This window comes from Chenopodium album, chromosome 21, assembly GCF_948465745.1.
Source record: "Chenopodium album chromosome 21, dcCheAlbu1.1, whole genome shotgun sequence".
Classification (NCBI taxonomy): Eukaryota; Viridiplantae; Streptophyta; class Magnoliopsida; order Caryophyllales; family Amaranthaceae; genus Chenopodium; species Chenopodium album.
Genome location: NC_137854.1, coordinates 39,346,083 through 39,364,195, shown reverse-complemented (window position 1 = coordinate 39,364,195; position 18,113 = coordinate 39,346,083). Strand labels below are relative to the sequence as shown.

The window sequence follows — 18,113 nt, the reverse complement described above, 5'->3', positions numbered from 1 at the left end:
TATTATTATTAAATATTATTTAATTATTATTTTTATTATTATTTTTTAAAAAATAATAATTAGTATTATATTTAAAATATTAGTTATTATCTTTAAATATTAATTTTTTTATACAAAATCAATTATTATTATTATTATTATTAAGTATTATTATTACTATTATTATTATTATTAAAGATTAATTATTATTATTAATATCATAATTATTAAATATTAATTATTATTATTATCATTATTATTATTAATATCACATTTATTAAATATTAATTATTATTATCATTATTATTATTAATATTATAATTATTAAATATCAATTATTTATTGTTATTATTAAATATTAATTTTTACTAATATTATTATTATTATTATTATTATCATTAGATAGTAATTTTTCATATTATTAATATTGTTAAATATTAATTTTTTATTATTATTTTTATTAAATATTAATTATTATTATTATTATTATAATAATTAAATATTAATTTTCTCAAAAAAAAATTAAATATTAATTATTATTATTATTAAAATTAATTATTTATCATTATTATTAAATATTAATTATTTATTATTGTTATTAAATATCAATTATTATTATTATATTTTTTTTATTATTATTATATTAATTCAATATTAAATATTATTTTTAAACAAAGCAGAGTGGAGCAGCTTTAAGCCCTTCTTTGTCGATTTTCTCCAAACTAAGTTCATCTTTCTCAAATTTCACTATTTTCTCTCACTTTTAATGGCTTTAAGTAATGAAAGAATAAGAATGAATTCATCCTATTCTTTAATTTTTCTTCAAAGTCCTTCAAATTTTACTTTTTTTACTAAACACCCACTCCCACTTAACATTTGGATTGATAAATTTGCAGTTTAATAAGACAAAATCATCCTTCAAAATTGCAATTTTTGCAGATTTGCATTTTGGGGAGAATTCCTGGACTGATTGGGGACCCCACCAAGATGCCAACTCTATCAATGCCATGAACTCTCTTCTTCATCACGAAGACCCAGGTTCTCTTCTTTCGTTCTTTTTTTTCTTTTCTTTTTACATAAACAAAAATTCTAGTTGAAGAAAGTTTGGATTTTTTTCATTTCTATTTTTGTATTATTGTGGACTTGTGGTATTGTTATGTTGCTGATATTTATGAGTGGGATTTTTTTGAGTTTGGATTCTGGGTTTTGATTGATAATTTTGAATTATATCTCGGTTTGTTTGTATTTAAATGAGTTTATTGATGCTAACTTCTTTAAATTCTACTATTATATAAAAAATAAAATAAAATAAAAAAAAAATCTTCTTTAAATTCTGGAAATTTTTTGGATTGGTAAAGGATGGATTAGTATCACTACAAAAAGAAGGAATAACCCGTTGATTATCTTCATCACTTCATGTTTGAAAATTGAATACAGCGTTAGAATTGATGTCAATGTTTTTTTTTTTTTACATAAAATATTTATTGATTGTTCAACTTATTGATTAAATTTTAGAGCTTACTAGGCTTTGCAATTTTTTGCCCCGTTTAATTGATGTTTGAGCTCATGTATGATATTATGTTTGGTTGTTGAGTTTAGTTACACACATGAGAATTGTAGAATTAAGTGCAAATGAACCCTCATACATATAGTTTAAGCTTAAAAATTTAAAGTAAAGTGAGTTTAGTTTAGTTAAAGTTATCGGTATAATGGAATAGGATTATGGGATGGCATTATAGTATCCCCACAACACTTGATTTATGTTTGTTTTCCTCTTTGGCATAGTATTCCTAAGGAGATTTAGTACTATGATTGCTGGTTGCTCAATTTATTATGCTAATGCTATAACCCTTAAGGATGTATATGTTACTTTATTGTACTGAGAGCCACAAAGGGAAATGGTGTTGATGAAATTCGAATCATTTAATGCTAGGGTGCCAGCTAGCTTAGTTGGCATTAACACCCCTAAATTTGATCATGTAAACCTTAGCTTCAAGTATATCCATTCCATATCAATTTCTTTTTTTTAGCAAGGTTAATTTATTGGTTGAAAGTCTTGAAATAGAGTTGTTGTTTTTAACCATACAATTGGCTCAGTGATCAGTGATCTTTGAATTGTGATGGTGCATATGAGCTTAAAGGCATATAAGTCATAACTTATAACTGAATTTGTGGAGATGCAACTCATATTTGACTGACATGCTAGTATTAAATTATGATGTTTGACTCGAAGAACATCCTAATACAAGGCTTGTGATGTTGCATTTGAGCTTCAAGATAAATAACTCATAAGTCTTACCTGAGTTTGTGGAGATGAAACTCCTGTAAGTCCTGTTCAATTGGCATGCTAATATTGAATAATGATGATTGCCTCAAAGAACATCCAAACAAAAGGGCAAATTTCTTGCCAATCATTGTCATAAAATGGTTCCATAAGCTTTTGGGGTGATAAAGTTTGCAAAGGACGTGGTTCGGACTTTTAGGTTTCTTCTTTTTGTGTTGTTAAGACTTAGGGTCTGTTCACATTTACTGATGAATATTTTATGAGAGAAGGAAATTAGGTGAACTGAACTGATTGGAGCTGAGCTAAGCTGAGCTGAATTGAACTGAACTGATAGGAGCTGAATTGAACTGAAATAAAGCTAAAGTGAACAGACCCTTAATACTTATACTTGACCTGGTATGTAAATGTTATACCCTTTCAAATAAGTCTGAACCAACTATATTTTTTTACTTTGCTGATACACGATAGATCTGGTCATCGTTATGGATGTAAACTCAAGCTCCTCCTCCTCTTTTTGCTAATTAATCCTCCTCTTTGATTTGTTGCTATTAGTAATAAGTGACTATCAGTTTCATCTTCGACATACCTTAAAGTCTTTTCTTGTTTCTATCAGCTGATTGTGAGTTCCGTGCCAGATTTTGTTGTATATCTCAGAGATGTCATCACGGCCAATAATATACCTATAGCAAACGCTAGCCTATACTGGGATCAAGCTACTTCACCCACAAGAGAAAGAGGCATACCTTGGGCTGGTGTGTTTGGTAATCATGATGACGCCAATTTTGTGTGGCCCAAGGAATGGTTTTCAAAAGAGGGGATTCCCCCTTTGCATTGTTCTCAGCCTAACACATCTCTCATCGGTACATATTCTACATCTTCTCATGGTGATAATTTTGAAATAATTCACTAAACTAATATCTAACAGTACTTATAACCTTTATGCAACTCAATTTTGAACATTAATTCAATAGGATATTTGCTCCCTCCAAATTGCCTCTCAAATTCTCTAGTAACTTCTCGTATTGTATAATTCAAACAAAAACACTATTGTATGTACGATCTTCAAAAAGCATTAATTGAATGATCATTCCCTTTGTAAATTCATTGAGTGTTCAAAAAATGGTTATCAACAGTCATACTCCTCTCCATCTGTAATTGTTGCATTATACGAAGTATAATTTATTTCAGGTGATGGAAATTGCAAATTCATGGGTACAACAAGATTGGAGTTAATGAATAATCAAATTGGAAATGACATGCTTTCATTCTCTCAGCACGGACCCAGAAATCTTTGGCCAAGTGTATCTAACTATGTCCTGCAAATCTCATTGTCAGAAAATCCAGAGTCACCTGTAGCATTTATGTATTTTCTTGATTCGGGAGGAGGTTGTTATCCAGAAGTAATTTCAAGTGCTCAAGTAGAGTGGCTCAAAGGCATATCTGAAGAAATCAATCCCGATTATAGGTACTAAAAGCTAAAAGGATCATTATAACATTTGTGTCTCTTTGTTTTTGTAATTTGTGAAGTACTTTGTAGTTTCAGATCAAAAATTTAATAGAAACAGCTTCAATTTTTATTATTGCAGGGAGGCTGTATAAATTTGATCCCTTACCCTGCTTTAAGCAAAACTACAGAAGTGTTTTTATAGGAATTGGGCAATGTTAGTTTTGTATTTCTTTCATTAGATGGGAATCAATGGAGCTTTGTGAAACTTTGCAGGGTTCCTGAAATTTTCTTTTGGCACATACCTAGTAAAGCATATCAGAAGGCTGCCCCCTGGTTGTTTTTTTTCCTCGGCCTTGTGTGGGCTCAATAAATAAGGAATGGGTATGCACTCAAGAATCTGAGGAGGGGATCATGAAGATTTTGAAAGCTCGGCCTTCAGTCCAGGTAATGTCATGTATACATGATTGCTTCTAATTAAGTAATTATGCATTTATACTTGATACAATATGGAAGTTGGTGCTCTGGGAACATATTAAATTATTAATTTATATTAATTTATAAACTTGCTTTGCCTGAGTAGTGAAATGAGTTATATAATAATAAGAGGTTCATTCAGAGGATTTATGTCTGCACATTTGCATTCTCTGACCTTTCTACTTGGAGCAAGTTACATGTTGATATAGTTCTATAGAAGATACGAAGTATTTTTTTTTGGATTATCATTTGATGTCTGCCATTGTTTCAAAATGTTTCTAACTTATTTGCATTAATTGATATTTCTGTTCATGCTTTTAATCTTCTGCAAAGCCATTGCTTAACAACTTTTGCAAGTACCTACAAGTCTTGGGAGAGCTGTCATAGCTCCTTTACATATTTGAAGGTGTGTGAACGTAAGGATTGTTACATACTTCCTCCATTTTTTTAAGATGCATCGCTTATGTTATTATGGACTCCTAGGCAATTTTTTTAGAAACTTTGTCACATCGCTTGACATGAGCCACAATGACTGAGAGTAGTACTAGGATGGGTGACCTCCTGGGAAGTCCTCATGTTGGTTCATTTAGCTGACTCCACTTATGGGATTAAGGCGTTCAAGAAGAAGAAGAACTTTGGAATGTTGATGTAGCGTTGTAGCCTTGTGATCTCCTATTCTCCTGAACTACTAGCTCACCAGCAATGTTGGCTGGATACTAATAGAAGAAGCATTAGATGCAGAGGTCCTTTTTTAATGAAAATAGTATCTTAGGACTTCTGTTAAAAGTTCAAAAGCAAACTACTTACATTTGTCGAAACTCTTTTTGGTAAATGTTCATAGAACTTATCTTTAAAAATCTATTCAATGAACTTGGTAAAAGTTCAAAGGCAATGTTCTGTTCTGCATAAATAGAAGGTCCAGGATGAATTGGTCCACCAAATTAAATACGACCTTTTGACCTTTTTGGGCACACCTGGAGTTTATATTAAGTCATTTTCTTGCCTTTGGTGCAGGCTGTATTTGTAGGACATGACCATGGCAATGACTGGTGTTGCCCTTACAAGAAACTGTGGCTGTGCTATGCTAGACACACTGGTTATGGTGGCTATGGGAATTGGGCTAGAGGAGCTAGAATTTTGGAGGTAGTTGATCGGCCTTTCACCCTCAAGTCATGGATAAGGATGGAAGACGGCGTTGTACATAGTCATATTCTCTTGAGCTCTCATGCTGCTCCATCCCCTATTTTCTTTTTGTTGGTTCTGCTTTTGGTTCTCTTCTTTGGAATCAAATCCTTTTACCCTGCTGATCTGATTTCAAAAGCTAAAACCTTCGTATCACCAATTGCATAGCCGAAAAAATGAATATATTTTTGAAATTATTCTTATTTTTTTCCGTTTCCTTATAAATAAAGAACTATTAGTGGGAATAACCGAATAAGTAATCTATTAATGCGTTCATAGCAAGCTCACAGTTTGATAAAAGGAGTGGAGCAAAACGAAGAGCATAATTACCCTCAAAATGGCAAATATTCTTCATAAATAATGCATGCTTTTCTAATCTTCTATATATATCTATCTCACATTTTCATATATACATAGTCACTAATTATAATCATTTAAGAAGAAAAATATCTTAAAATTGTAGCAATTGAAGTAAAAAATAAAAAAAATGGCACAGTTGCGAAAATTAGAGGGAGAAGTGGAGGTGAAATGTTCAGCAGAAATGCTATTTAAAATGAACATGGCTAACCAACCTAATATTCCCAACATTTGTTCCAACATGTGTAAGGTTGAAGCACACCAAGGTAATTGGGAAAGTGTGGGTAGCACCAGAAGATGGGACTATATTATAGGTAAATTTTTTTTATTCCTTACATTTATTTTATTTCAATCATTAACAAAAAAAAAAAAAAAGTTTCAATTTTACTGTTTATGTAGTTTGCACTTCTTCTATCTGGAGTTTATTGTTAGCAACTTAGCATATTCTTGTATATTTAGTTGAAATGTTAGGGTGGAAAAAAAAAAAAAAAAAATCAAATGTGTTAATTATTTTGGGACGAAAGAGTACAAATGATAGAAGTTCCTTTCAATTCCATTTGAAGTTTTATGTTCGAATCTAATTTATGATTGATGCAATTTAACAGATGGGAAGCCAGAATACCTTATAGAGAGGATTGAAGCAAATGATGAGAAGAACAAGATTATACATCGTACAGCAATTGATGGAGATATAATGAAAACTCATTACAAAACATTCTCAAGCACATTGTGTGTAATTCCAAAGGGACATGCATGTTGTGTGGTAAAAATCACTCTTGAGTATGAGAAGATGAATGAAGATGCTCCTGAACCTCATCAATTGCTACACTTTGGACTTGCTATTTTCAAGGATCTTGCTTGTCACCTTAATAATGGCAATTGACGACAAACTAATGCCACCATTTGTTTGAAATAGCCCGTGCAGTATTTATTTTGTACGGAACAGTAATCAATGAATAAATACATGTCGGGAAAGCTATAAAGAAAACAAAACACAAGATTTTACGTGTTTAATCAACTAGACCTATTCTATAGGGGGAGGATTTGAGAGTTTTTCTTAAGAGGAATATACAAGGAGTCTTGTAACGGCTATATGAATCTTAATGGTTCTATTATAACATAAGAATACCCTAATAAACCCTTTAATTACTCTCCGAGCAATACGCTATTAGATATTATAAGAACATTGTAAATATAACAACTAATTACACAACACATGGAGCATCGAAGAGGAAAATATGTGTCACAAATCTGCGCAGCTAGTCCCCACGGACACAACACCACTGCTCCATCATAGTTAATGTAATCTTTTCCACAAAACAAAACATAAAGACAAAAAAAAAAAAAGAATAGTACCGCAGATTGATTAGCTAATTGAAGGCACCTAGGTTGAGTTAAGTGAAGTTCCTCCGCTGAAATTGAGCTGTATCATCCATGAGGATATCGTAAGGACAGCTATGCCCCGAAGTACTATCCGGACTTTGCCTTTTTTTTGGGGGGGGGGGGGGGGGGGGAATTCCATCATAAAGTTGGTTTCTGCTTTTGCACCCAAAAGAGAATACTAGTACAATTTAAGGTTTAGGGTTTAACAAACAAATCAACAAAATCAGCAATTATTACTTATATAACTATAACGAATACCCCAGTATTACCATTAACCCCAGTATTAGCAGCAAATGCCTGCAAAGCACCTTATCTGAAACAGTTCTGCCACACTTCATGCTCCAACAATTACCCTCTAACCTAGGACATGTCAGCCTCTCATTCCAAATAATTACTGTCAGGCTTTTGTGTACCTACGGCTTTTTCTCAATCCCAATACACTTGCTCATCTCAAGTTCACATGTTTTCTTGTGGAATTTTACACAAGGCAAAATCATGGGAGCAGACAACAAATATGGAGATACCACAAAATCAATTTAAAAGGGAACACAAAAAATCATAATACCAATGCATCGACCTGATATTTTCAAGTGCATAGCAGATGTGCTGACAATCTCACGTCTAGAAAGCAGCAAGTCTCGTTGTTCAGCCTTTCTACAACAGTACAACCCCCCCCCCCCCCCCCCCCCCAACATTCATCAGCAGTCAGATGTCAACATTCTAGGCTTCACTTCTCTGTATCCTCCTCTTAAGTGGAGTGCACAGTACCGCTCCATGAGTAGTACACTAGCAGGTGCTTCAGGCATAATATAAGTAACATCAAATACGATTTAAACAAAATTGCACAGCAAAGGAACTTGCATATATTCATTTTAGACCGCTAATATATTGCTTTCAAAATCAACAGTCGCTCAATCAACTAATGTACAATTCAACTATGGTAAACTGATGAGTGGCCAGAGACAAACCTGAAATTCCCATCTGAAGATTGCAAAAAAGTATTGTACAAAGTTTGTGCATATCTAGATGTATTTCAATCCTGAAATGTATTGTTGTCTTGATATTAGATATTGGGCCAAGGAATATATAACTCCCAACAGCCCTAAAATTTTGACCTTGATCACATCTGTAATTATGATGGCTGGCAGATTTAGAGGTAGAGTAAGCAAAGGGGCCATATCCTTCTGCTTTGCGCAGCTCCACACAAACTGGTTAAAAAGAATATGGCTTGGGAATGTCAGAATCAGGAGAGCCACATTTTTCACTGCAAAAAACCAGTCTGGTCCACCAATCTCCAACCCCCAACCAGCATTTCCATGCCACACTTCTTCCCAAATGCTGTGTAAAGCAGTTAAGACTAAATAGGATGAAATAACAACAACAACAGGAAAATACCGCTGTTTATCACCAAACCCAGCAACAAAATCAGAATCCTGATTGAGTAGCAGTAAGATCGGAGCCAGCAAGAATATAGCACGATTTGAACCACCAGTGAGATTAACATTCAAGATCAAGCATATTGCAAAGCACAAAACAGTAGCAACATTACCAACTGCAGGCATCCAGGCTCCCTCGACAGCCATCCTCCTAATAGTGAATGTCGGCGCCATGGAAGCTCTACGCTGCTGCAAAAATCTCATTTTGGCAGGCAAATTTGCCAAACTGCTTTGACCAGATTGGCTTGGCTTATAACCACCCTTTTCAACAGCTTTCTCCCGCACTAAAGAAGTCAGCTCAAACTTTACTTCCAATGCGATAAGCATAAAGATTGCAGCATATAATCCAAGGAGTGACGTCCTTGCTCCCTCAACAGCCAATATTGTAGTTAGTCTCCTTTCTTCTTCTGTGATATCTCCACCATCTACAAGGCTTTTAATTCTAACCTGACCTTCTAATAAATAAGTCACAGGGAAAAGTGCAACAAGAAGAGCAAAAACCCATGGCAAACCTTTTGTGCTAGAAGCAGACGGGAAATGTGTGAAGACAACAAACACCGAGGTGCAGATCATAGTCAAAACAATTAGGGCTTGCAGGACAACAGCTTGAGGGAAGAACTCAAAAGATATGTAGACACCCACAGCTATACCGACAGCAATGGAATAAATGGTTCTTAACTCGACAATGTACTTGATGGGGATTAATGAGGTTGTTGCAGCAAGTGTGAGTAAGATAGCCACAATAAGGAGCCAAGAAGGCCATGTAGGTCTCGCTGCCACAAAGCCATAGATAGAGACGTCATCTCCAGTCAGATGAGCAGCTTTAATGAGGTCAGAATGATACGTCCATGAAAATGGGATGGGTGGCTGCAGCAAGATAAAAAGAAGTCCAGTTGCCACCACCAGTACTAAGCACCTTTTGGCAATCTACGCAAAGAACAAGGAGAAATCATTAGAACTTAATTAATTATGACACCCCTGCCCCAGCATAAAATTTTCACTGATGATTCAAAAATTTAAACGAGTACATAATGTCACACACACTGTTATGTATAAAATATAACCAAATTAATTGACAAGAAGCATCTACCTGCATCTCCATAAATAACCTTCATGTGAAGAACGAGTAAAAGCATTTACAGCTAATTAATAACAGAATAAAAAGCTGAACATTCCATGCCTTGAAAAAGGTATCTTGTAGATGGCTCTCAAGAGGTAAGGTTCAGTTCACATCCACATATTGGTACATATCACAATTCACACAACATCATGGAAATACCGAAATAAGCTTCTCGGAGCAGATTACAACAAGTCAAGTCCAAACTATACATGACTATTAATCAAGCATTAGCTTAAGAAACTTCAAGGACCTTTGAAGTACAGGCATTGCACTAGACTCTTAGGCAAGTCATGGCATCACCAGAAATATTGCCACAGAATGCACTAATGCAGTAAGGCACTAACTGGAAATATAAACTAAAAAATATTACTTTGTGAAGAAAAAAATTTAGCACATTTTCTATACAAATAAACTAATAACCCCATGCATGCCCAACTGTCATGGTAGACATCATATTGGCATCAAATAACTGAATAGGTATGGCTATCATAAATAAGTTACTGAACCTGCAAGAAATTCTACCTGAAATACCAAGACAGAATCAGTATCTGTAGTTTGCAAGTTATATTAAATGATTATCATATCACGTAATAAAGGACTACCATGACTAGATTATGTATATCAGACAAGATCTTCCATTTTCTAATGATATTGTATCCCTCAAAAGGCATAATGGATGAATTGATGAAAAACAACACACAATTTTCTAGCCAACAGACAAGAAATGTAATATTTCACATAATTCTGTGAATTTAACAAATACTGTATCGAACGACAGATATCTAGCATTGTTCCGGTTCTCCATGAACTGAAGTCTAAGAACTTAAAATAAATACAACAACAAACAACAATAAGTATCATACCAGCACATGAGAGAAGTGGAGGGCAACAATAGGGATGCAAGCCACTCCTATCAAAACGATGCAGAAACCCAACAGTAAGCCATCAGCTGGAGGTCTGCCATACCACCATTGAAGAGATTCAAAAATGGCTTCACGACAAAACCAGACAGCCAAAGCAACCACAAAAGCATGCATATATCCTTGCTGAGGTTTCATCTTTGACGCTGTTTTTGACTTGTCCCTACAAGATACAAAATGAGACAGTTCACTGACTGACCAAAAGTAACAAAGTTCATAGCAAACTTATGAAAAGCTCTTGAGATAGAGTTGATACTTGTAAAGAAGCAAAGGAGGAGAGATTGCCAATAATAGGACAGCTGAGACCCATACAACTGACTTCGACGTGATAAATAACATTGCTAGCTTTGAAGCATACAGACAAGTCAAGATCCAGACTGCCTTGGGCCCAATTCTGCTATCTGAAGTAAGCCTCCTTACCAGGGCCAAGCCCAGAAAAGTTGTTAATATAACCATGTAGCTTGGGTACATCACATCATCCTCCAAACCATAATAATATATGCTACTGTAATTGAAGAATCGATTCTCAATGTGGCATAGCAGCACAGCGTGGCTGATTAAAGCAGCCTCAATCAAGAACTTAAACTTAGGAGGGAAAAGGGCCAAGCCAGGAATGGCCATAGCAAGGACAACACCTGCGACGATGAGCTTACAGAAGGATTTTAGAGACATGCCTGCCATCCATATGTTGAGATCCCAGAAATTATGCATCACAAACCACATAACCATCAGGCTGCCAAGCACAAGGAAAGCAAAATATGACGGCAAAGACTTCTTAATGAAAAAACGAGCAAGGTAAAATCCAGACACTGCAGGAAGCGGAAGCAGCTGCAAATAATGGAAGGGATCAAGTTAATGTGAAGAAATGTTAACATGACTAGAAACAAATTATAACAGGCATTATACACATAATTCTTTTATAATCCTGCCTGTTTTTTTTAAACCCTTTTCTCAGGTTGAAGTAAAAAAAAAATAAAATAAAATAAGTTTTTCAGGTAAACACAAGTACACAACATATGCGAGACATACAAGTGTAATTTAGAGAAGATTCTCTCACCAAAGAGTCATACTATGTTGAATTTCTTACAAGGCGTAATTATTATTGACATACAAAGCTCTTACACAATAATACCACCACATGAATAATGACACTGACCACTAAATACAGGGCTTGGCCTTTTACATTTTAAACTCACAAGCAACATAATAATTATTTATCTAGCACTAATGTCCAAATTTTTTTACAAAAAAAGAGGGGGGGGGGGGGGGGGGGGGGGGGGGGGGGAATCTGCCTAAGTATCACACAAACTCTGGGTCTCTTCAACTATTGATACCAACTTGATACCCTGCTAGGCTAAATAATATAAAAAAAAAAACTTCTAAAATTCCAAGTTCTAATAGTACTCGGGTGTTATAGAACTAAGATTGCACTGAAAATGCTTACATAACAATTTTTGAGCCTTTGCATATGTTATTCGCATAATAAATTCATATGCACACACTTCAGATTGACTTATTTGCTAGCTCGTATTACAATAATGATCTCAAGCCCACTTGTGAGGAAATACTCTGTATAACATAACTTTTCTCTCCTCTTTCCCCCTCTTTTCACAGTATTTATTTATATACATGAAATCTTAATCTAGATAAATGCATACCTTTGACGGAGTATAACTGGGGTGCATAAGACATAATGACATTTGTACAAAGTCGGGGCGAATACGAAACAAAAGGCAACTATGCTTTATGCATTTTATTACAAACAAAAAAATATCAGTTGGAGTTTTCTCTAAGCATCATAAAAGGCACTCACAAAACTTCCCCAATTAAAAAAATCATGAGGCCTGATATGATACGACAAGTGTCAACTGTCAAGGTTGGGGTATCAAACCCATAGGTTACCCACAACCCCCACATCTCTACCTCTCTCTACTCTTCTTCACCCTCCTACTCATCCAAATCCCAATCCACCAATTTGCCTCAGTACCTTCTCTGTTTGTCTTATTTGCCTCCTCATAATCCTTCTCAGCCTTTCTCCTCCTCTCTCTACCTATGATCTTCCATAGCGTACTCCTGATTGGCAACATGGTGGGACGATGGTGGTGATGATGATAATGAATCACAAGAGACTACCATATTTCTGGACAATTTTTTCTAAACACTATTCCAGAGGTGGTGGTTTTTCTCAAACCCTAGCCCCCAAGTTTTAGGTATGGGTTTTGAGTTTGTGTCAATATTGGTCTCCAAACAAGTATAACTTTGTAGATTCTAGGCCTACACCTAATTTTTGTTTTGGTAAACCAAACAACCCCGAAGTAGGAAAGGTTTCAAATATTAATAGGGAAAGAACATGACTAGAAATAAGATTGTTAGCGGGATATGATAGTTTGGTACTTTGGTAGTTTGTTATAGCACTGAAAAAGAAGGATTAATGAACAATATCTGGCATGCACAACTTGTTAAAAGTAATAGCTTACAGGCTAGTAAATCAGATGATGAAAATTACTCAGCAACATGATTGGCACTGGAGCAAGATAGTCACATACTTCTGAATATTTAACAAATTATTCTAGTAGAACCCCTTAAGCCTTTATTTATATGAAACTTATTTATTAAAACAATAAAGAGAACAGCATGTGGAGTGTGGACAAGCCCAACAAGGTTTCCTCACAAAGAAAGTATAAGCAAATTAACCCAATTCCTCAATATCTTCGGAATTTAATTATCTTTGATAGCCCTATCCACCTTGGTCCATAAAGACACTAACAGCATTACTTTATCCCACAACAATTAGTATTCCTTGAGTCTAAGTCCCTTTCCCAAATATAAATTAAGATTAAAAGATTTATCCCTTATTTTTACAAGAAAAAATACAGCAACAGAAGCTTGGATGGTTATCCAACATAGGAAAAAGGATTCAATCATCCAACAAAATCGAAAATCCTCCCAGTAACTATACAATCTGCCCGCTTGAACATGTGACATTAATGAACATCATAATCATTCATCTCCACTTACAAACTTCATCATAGATCAAAGATTATCTCAAAGGATCTCTTAGAAACTTATATGGATTCTCACCAATTCCTTCAACCTATATAACTTTAAAAACATATAACACTAGATGCATTCAAGATCTTGAACCTAGACACAGGTTATAAAAGGAAGTCACACAAACCTACACAGTTACACACTTACACACCCTAAGCCCAAAGATATTTGCCTACTGTTCCTTTCTAGAAGTCCCAAACTGCTGGCATATTTTCTACTTGAAAAATACCAAAACTTGAAAAAAGACGCTCCCTTTGTTCCATAATAGTTCAAACACTTCTCTAGCCATAGAGTTTTAGGTGATAAGTTGTCAAGACATTATCAAATAATATCTAAAATGAAAGTGAATGTGAGGAAATTGTAGGGCATTACAGACGCCTTGATGTGACGCTGTGGGATCCACCTTTAATATCAAGAAAAAAAAAAGGAGTAATTACAGATTGGTAGGAGATAACATCCAAAAAATGAAGGATTGAAGGCCACCTACTTGCACCTTTAGTAATGCCCTATACTTGGCTACCAATGGATATAAGAATAAGTCATGAGCTCTTGAATCTCTACCACTCTTACCAACAAGAGCTCAGTGACAATGGGTCAAAAGGAAAACTTCTTGAATCTTCATCACCATCCTAGTCAAGCATTTTGTAAAGGTGACATTAAATTAAAGATACATATAAAAGTAAAACCCTATAGCATATTACTCCCTCCGTCCCCTTTTGATAGTCCCTTATGGACAAATTTTAGTCCCAAAATGTTCACCCCATTTGCTTTTTCCAACAACCATTAATATTAATTTTTTACCAAAATTCCCTCCAATTTGCAACAATATTTGTGCAAATTGAACTTTTCTGTAAATTTTGTTTCCCCATGTACTTTTATTACTTTCTCTCTCTACTTTTTTGCATACCCAATGTCAATTTACTTTTTCAATGTACTTTTACTATTCTTATTTGTGTTTATTAATTCCCGTGAAAAATGCCCATAAGGAACTATCAAAAGGGGACGGAGGGAGTATTGAAAATTCATGTTACTTACATATCATTATAATTGATTCAATATACAATGACGCCCTCAAACCACAAGCTAAACAGTAACGAGGTGCAAATTTCTGTTGATGGTGCATAGAAAAGGAGTTCACTGAACAGAGCACAGTCATTTAATAGTAGCTAGAAGAATTATCCTTATCTATACATGAAAACAAAATCCAGTAAACACCGATGAATAAGCAAAAACTGAGGTCAAAGAATCCGACTAACTTGGGTTATATACTTATATATGCTATCAATGATTAGTGAGCTATATTTTGACCCAAAAGCAGAGACATTTAAGTAATTTTCAGTCATCCAATCCATTAATCAGTGGCAAACTATTCCTTAATACAGTAATGAATTGCAAAACTCTGAAAAAAAAAAATTTAAAAAAAAAAAAAGTGCAGAACATACCCAAATGGGGAATCCCACAACAAGAGCTCCAGCAGCACTAGCTACAACAGCCAAGGTAAGAAAGGCTATAGAAGAGATAGCATCAGCAATCATACCCAAGGCAAATGCACCAACAGCAGCTGCTCCGCCGAGCATTGTAACAGTAACAAGGAGATAACTGAAGGGAGGAGGGACCTGAATGTAACGGCCGAAAGAATGGAAAACAACCCTGACTTCCAAGCAGATGACAACTACCAGTAAAGCGATAGCCCCATTAACGACACGAATACTTTGCAGCTGAGCAGGATTCTGAGTGAGCCACCAGAGAGAATTCCGGGTGGATGCATAGAGCAAAAAGAGGAAGGGCACAAAGAAAAGAAGGAAGGCATCCGATACAGAGGAAGCAGAAGAAAAAATGACAGAATAATGAGAGGCAATGTGAAATAGCAAAGGAAAAAACAACAAATGTAGGAGATGAAAACAACTCTCAAGAGGACCAAGAATGAACATATCATCAGGCATTTCACCACCATGGTAACGCCGCGAACCGGCCTCGTGTTCCGACTTAAACGAAGAAGGCCGAGGAATCGAGAACAGCCAGTAGAACACACAGTTAAAACACATGAGATAGTAAGAGGAATTGGACATACCAAAAGCAGAAACAGTAGCCCAAGTGAAGATAGAAGCAGAAACAACAGGAACACAAGCAAACAGAAGCTTCTCCAAAGCAAGTACAGTAGAAGGATTCTCAATTTGAACCCATTTGAATTGAAGAGACGACCAAACACCAATTAGAAACGTCGTTTGAGAACACAGCAAAGACGCGAGGATTGCAAGCGAGGTAGAATTGAACGAAGAAGAAAGCGACGAAAAGGAGTTGAAGAAGAATGCGATCTGAGCGAAGATGAGCGAGAACCAAACTCCGAAGAATGCACCAGGTTTGAAATTGAGGGAATCGAGGATGTACGAACACATCAAACCGAGTGTTAGGATGGTAACGACGGGAGTACCGCCGAGCTCGAGGAGAAAGGCGGCGCAAGGGACGAGTGCAATGGCGATCCGAGCATTGTGAGCGAAGGATGAAGGAATGTATCGAGAATTCTTCAATCGATCGGAGGATGATGATCTAGGGTTAGGGTTAGGGTTTGAACCGCCATTGAAATGGAGGGAAGAAGGTGGTGAGAGATAAGGACGATGATACTGTAAGGGGGATTGGAGCTCCGGTGGTAGCATGTTGTTCCTCCGGAAATAATCAAGTGTTGAGATCTGAAGTTAGTGAGTCCGGTATTGACCAGATGATAACACTAGTCTTGTTTCAAAGGAGCTATTTTTCTATGATACTACCCATTTCATGCTAGATGCAATTTTTATTTTGTTTGGTTCATCCCATTTATCCACCATTATTGGACCATCCTTATATATTGAATTAAACCAAAACTTAGTCAAAAAAATTAAGGCATCACTTGAATTAAGTCATGTTCCATTCTCTTTATACGAAGGAAAAAAAAAAATATGAGTACGTAGTAATAAAAATAATGTTAATACATACACTAAAACTAATTTTAAATCAATAAGCATTAGTTATTTTGAAAAAATAAATATACTAGAGAATCAGTGAGTATATACTAGAGAGAGATTGTTCCCTCTAGGGTTTTTCCTTGGGAGGGTTTTTTCCTAGCCTCTTTTGCTAGGGTTTTTTCTTTGTTTTTTCTTCAATCCTTCCCTACTTCTCTTCATCTCCTTCATTCTTGATTTTAATTTGTGAATTTTGTAGGGGCTTCCACTGGTTTTCACCGGTGGAAAGCCCCAATTTCTCTTTAATTGCTTTCAATAAAAAGATACCATCCTTAAGATGGTGTTCATGATAGAGGTTTTTATTACTTGTCTATTGAAGAATGAAGATCGAAGGTTTCGCAATTTCTACTGGAGTTTAGAAGACCACGGAAGTATATTATTCATCCTAATAATTATGCATCTGCAGATCTTATGCCGAATTAGAGCGAACTCACAGGTTGTATTGCTTCGGATGAAGTTTTTTGTTAAGGCTATTATCAATCGATTCTGCGATGTTATTTTTAGGGTTTTATATATTTTTGTTGGAATTTTAAATTTCTCAAAAATTAATTGTAAGTGCCGTTTGGCTATTTCATAAATGAAATCTTTAATCTTCTTGTCAAAAAAAAAAAAAAAAAAAAAAAGAGTATATACTAGGCTACATTATCGTCACTTGGCTCGTGATTCAAGCGGCTCGATTAGTGGGTGTGGGACGGAGTCAATTGTCCATGCTTGTTTTGATTACAAGGCAGCGCGAAAAATCTAGAATGTGAGCAATGTGGTGCTCTCCTAAGTCAAGCTCCCTCTTCTGATTTCTGTGCCATGTTCTTAGGGCTGGCTTTTATGGTGTTAGAGAGTGATCTATTCACGATTGCTACAATATCGTGGGTTACCTGGCCTGATGGTGCCATAAGTAAATCATTTTGGAGCAAGAAAATTTATGTCGTGCGCTAGTTTGGTCAAATATGCTCAAAAATGCGTCTAATTACACAAAGTAGGCTTTAAAGGTTTTCAAACCTGCTACTGCCCACCACGGTTTTGAAGTGTGTGCATGGAGCCGTGTGTGGCCTGCTTTGTGAAGGTTAATTGTGATGCTTATGTGGGAAACATGACTGGTTTGGGGGTTGTAAAAGAGTTAAGAAGAAAATATAGTATTTTAGCAATTGTTGCGCGTAGAGAGGTGATTGGTTGGCTTTTAGTGACGCAGCATGCATCTTTGGTGCTCAATTGGCGCTACAATTAAGCCACCTCAAAGTGATAGTGGGAATTGATGTAGTGAAAGGTTGTTTCAGGGGAGGTGTGGGGTTTGATCCTTTTGCCTTGCTAATTGAGGATATTAACTCCTTTTTCTAGTTATTTATCTAATATTTTTCTATTTCTTATATGTAAAAAGGGTAGGGAATACTCTAATTCATCTTGTTGCAAGATGGAACTAAGAGATTGTAACGAATTTGTATGTTTTGGTCCATTCCTCATAACCCTTTTATCTGTGGCAAAGCTCGATA

The 18,113-nt window shown here is 35.4% G+C and overlaps 2 protein-coding genes and 1 pseudogene across 3 annotated transcripts; 2 read left to right on the top strand and 1 right to left on the bottom strand.

Annotated features, from left to right (window-relative positions):
• The first annotated feature begins 877 nt into the window (after positions 1 to 877).
• Positions 878 to 5,569, top strand: LOC145601338 (putative inactive purple acid phosphatase 16; annotated as a pseudogene). Its single transcript, XR_014104378.1, has 5 exons — positions 878 to 1,017; positions 2,899 to 3,123; positions 3,452 to 3,728; positions 3,984 to 4,154; positions 5,199 to 5,569. The product of XR_014104378.1 is annotated as a putative inactive purple acid phosphatase 16 (transcript).
• A 284-nt stretch (positions 5,570 to 5,853) lies between these two features.
• On the top strand, positions 5,854 to 6,606 carry LOC145600805 (major latex protein 146-like). Its single transcript, XM_081656669.1, has 2 exons — positions 5,854 to 5,989; positions 6,329 to 6,606. The coding sequence occupies exons 1-2, from the start codon at positions 5,854 to 5,856 to the stop codon at positions 6,604 to 6,606; spliced, it is 414 nt and encodes a 137-aa protein (XP_081512795.1).
• Positions 6,607 to 7,935: 1,329 nt separating this feature from the next.
• LOC145602059 (uncharacterized) lies at positions 7,936 to 16,426 on the bottom strand. Its single transcript, XM_081658190.1, has 4 exons — positions 15,076 to 16,426; positions 10,839 to 11,410; positions 10,526 to 10,745; positions 7,936 to 9,469 (listed from the first exon to the last, which is right to left on the bottom strand). Exons 1-4 carry the CDS (start codon positions 16,285 to 16,287, stop codon positions 8,129 to 8,131), a joined length of 3,345 nt encoding a protein of 1,114 aa, XP_081514316.1. The 5' UTR covers positions 16,288 to 16,426; the 3' UTR covers positions 7,936 to 8,128.
• Between the last annotated feature and the right edge of the window lie 1,687 nt (positions 16,427 to 18,113).

Bases quoted from the DNA above. Each gene is read 5' to 3' on its own strand.
- LOC145602059 (XM_081658190.1), bottom strand. From the start codon at position 16,287: ATGCTACCACCGGAGCTCCAATCCCCCTTACAGTATCATCGTCCTTAT. The intron at 11,411-15,075 runs GTATGTTCTGCA...CATTATTTGCAG, and splicing joins TTGTGGGATTCCCCATTTGG to CTGCTTCCGCTTCCTGCAGT. The intron at 9,470-10,525 runs GTATGATACTTA...TTCTTTGCGTAG, and splicing joins TCCACTTCTCTCATGTGCTG to ATTGCCAAAAGGTGCTTAGT.
- LOC145600805 (XM_081656669.1), top strand. From the start codon at position 5,854: ATGGCACAGTTGCGAAAATTAGAGGGAGAAGTGGAGGTGAAATGTTCA. The intron at 5,990-6,328 runs GTAATTGGGAAA...GCAATTTAACAG, and splicing joins TAAGGTTGAAGCACACCAAG to ATGGGAAGCCAGAATACCTT.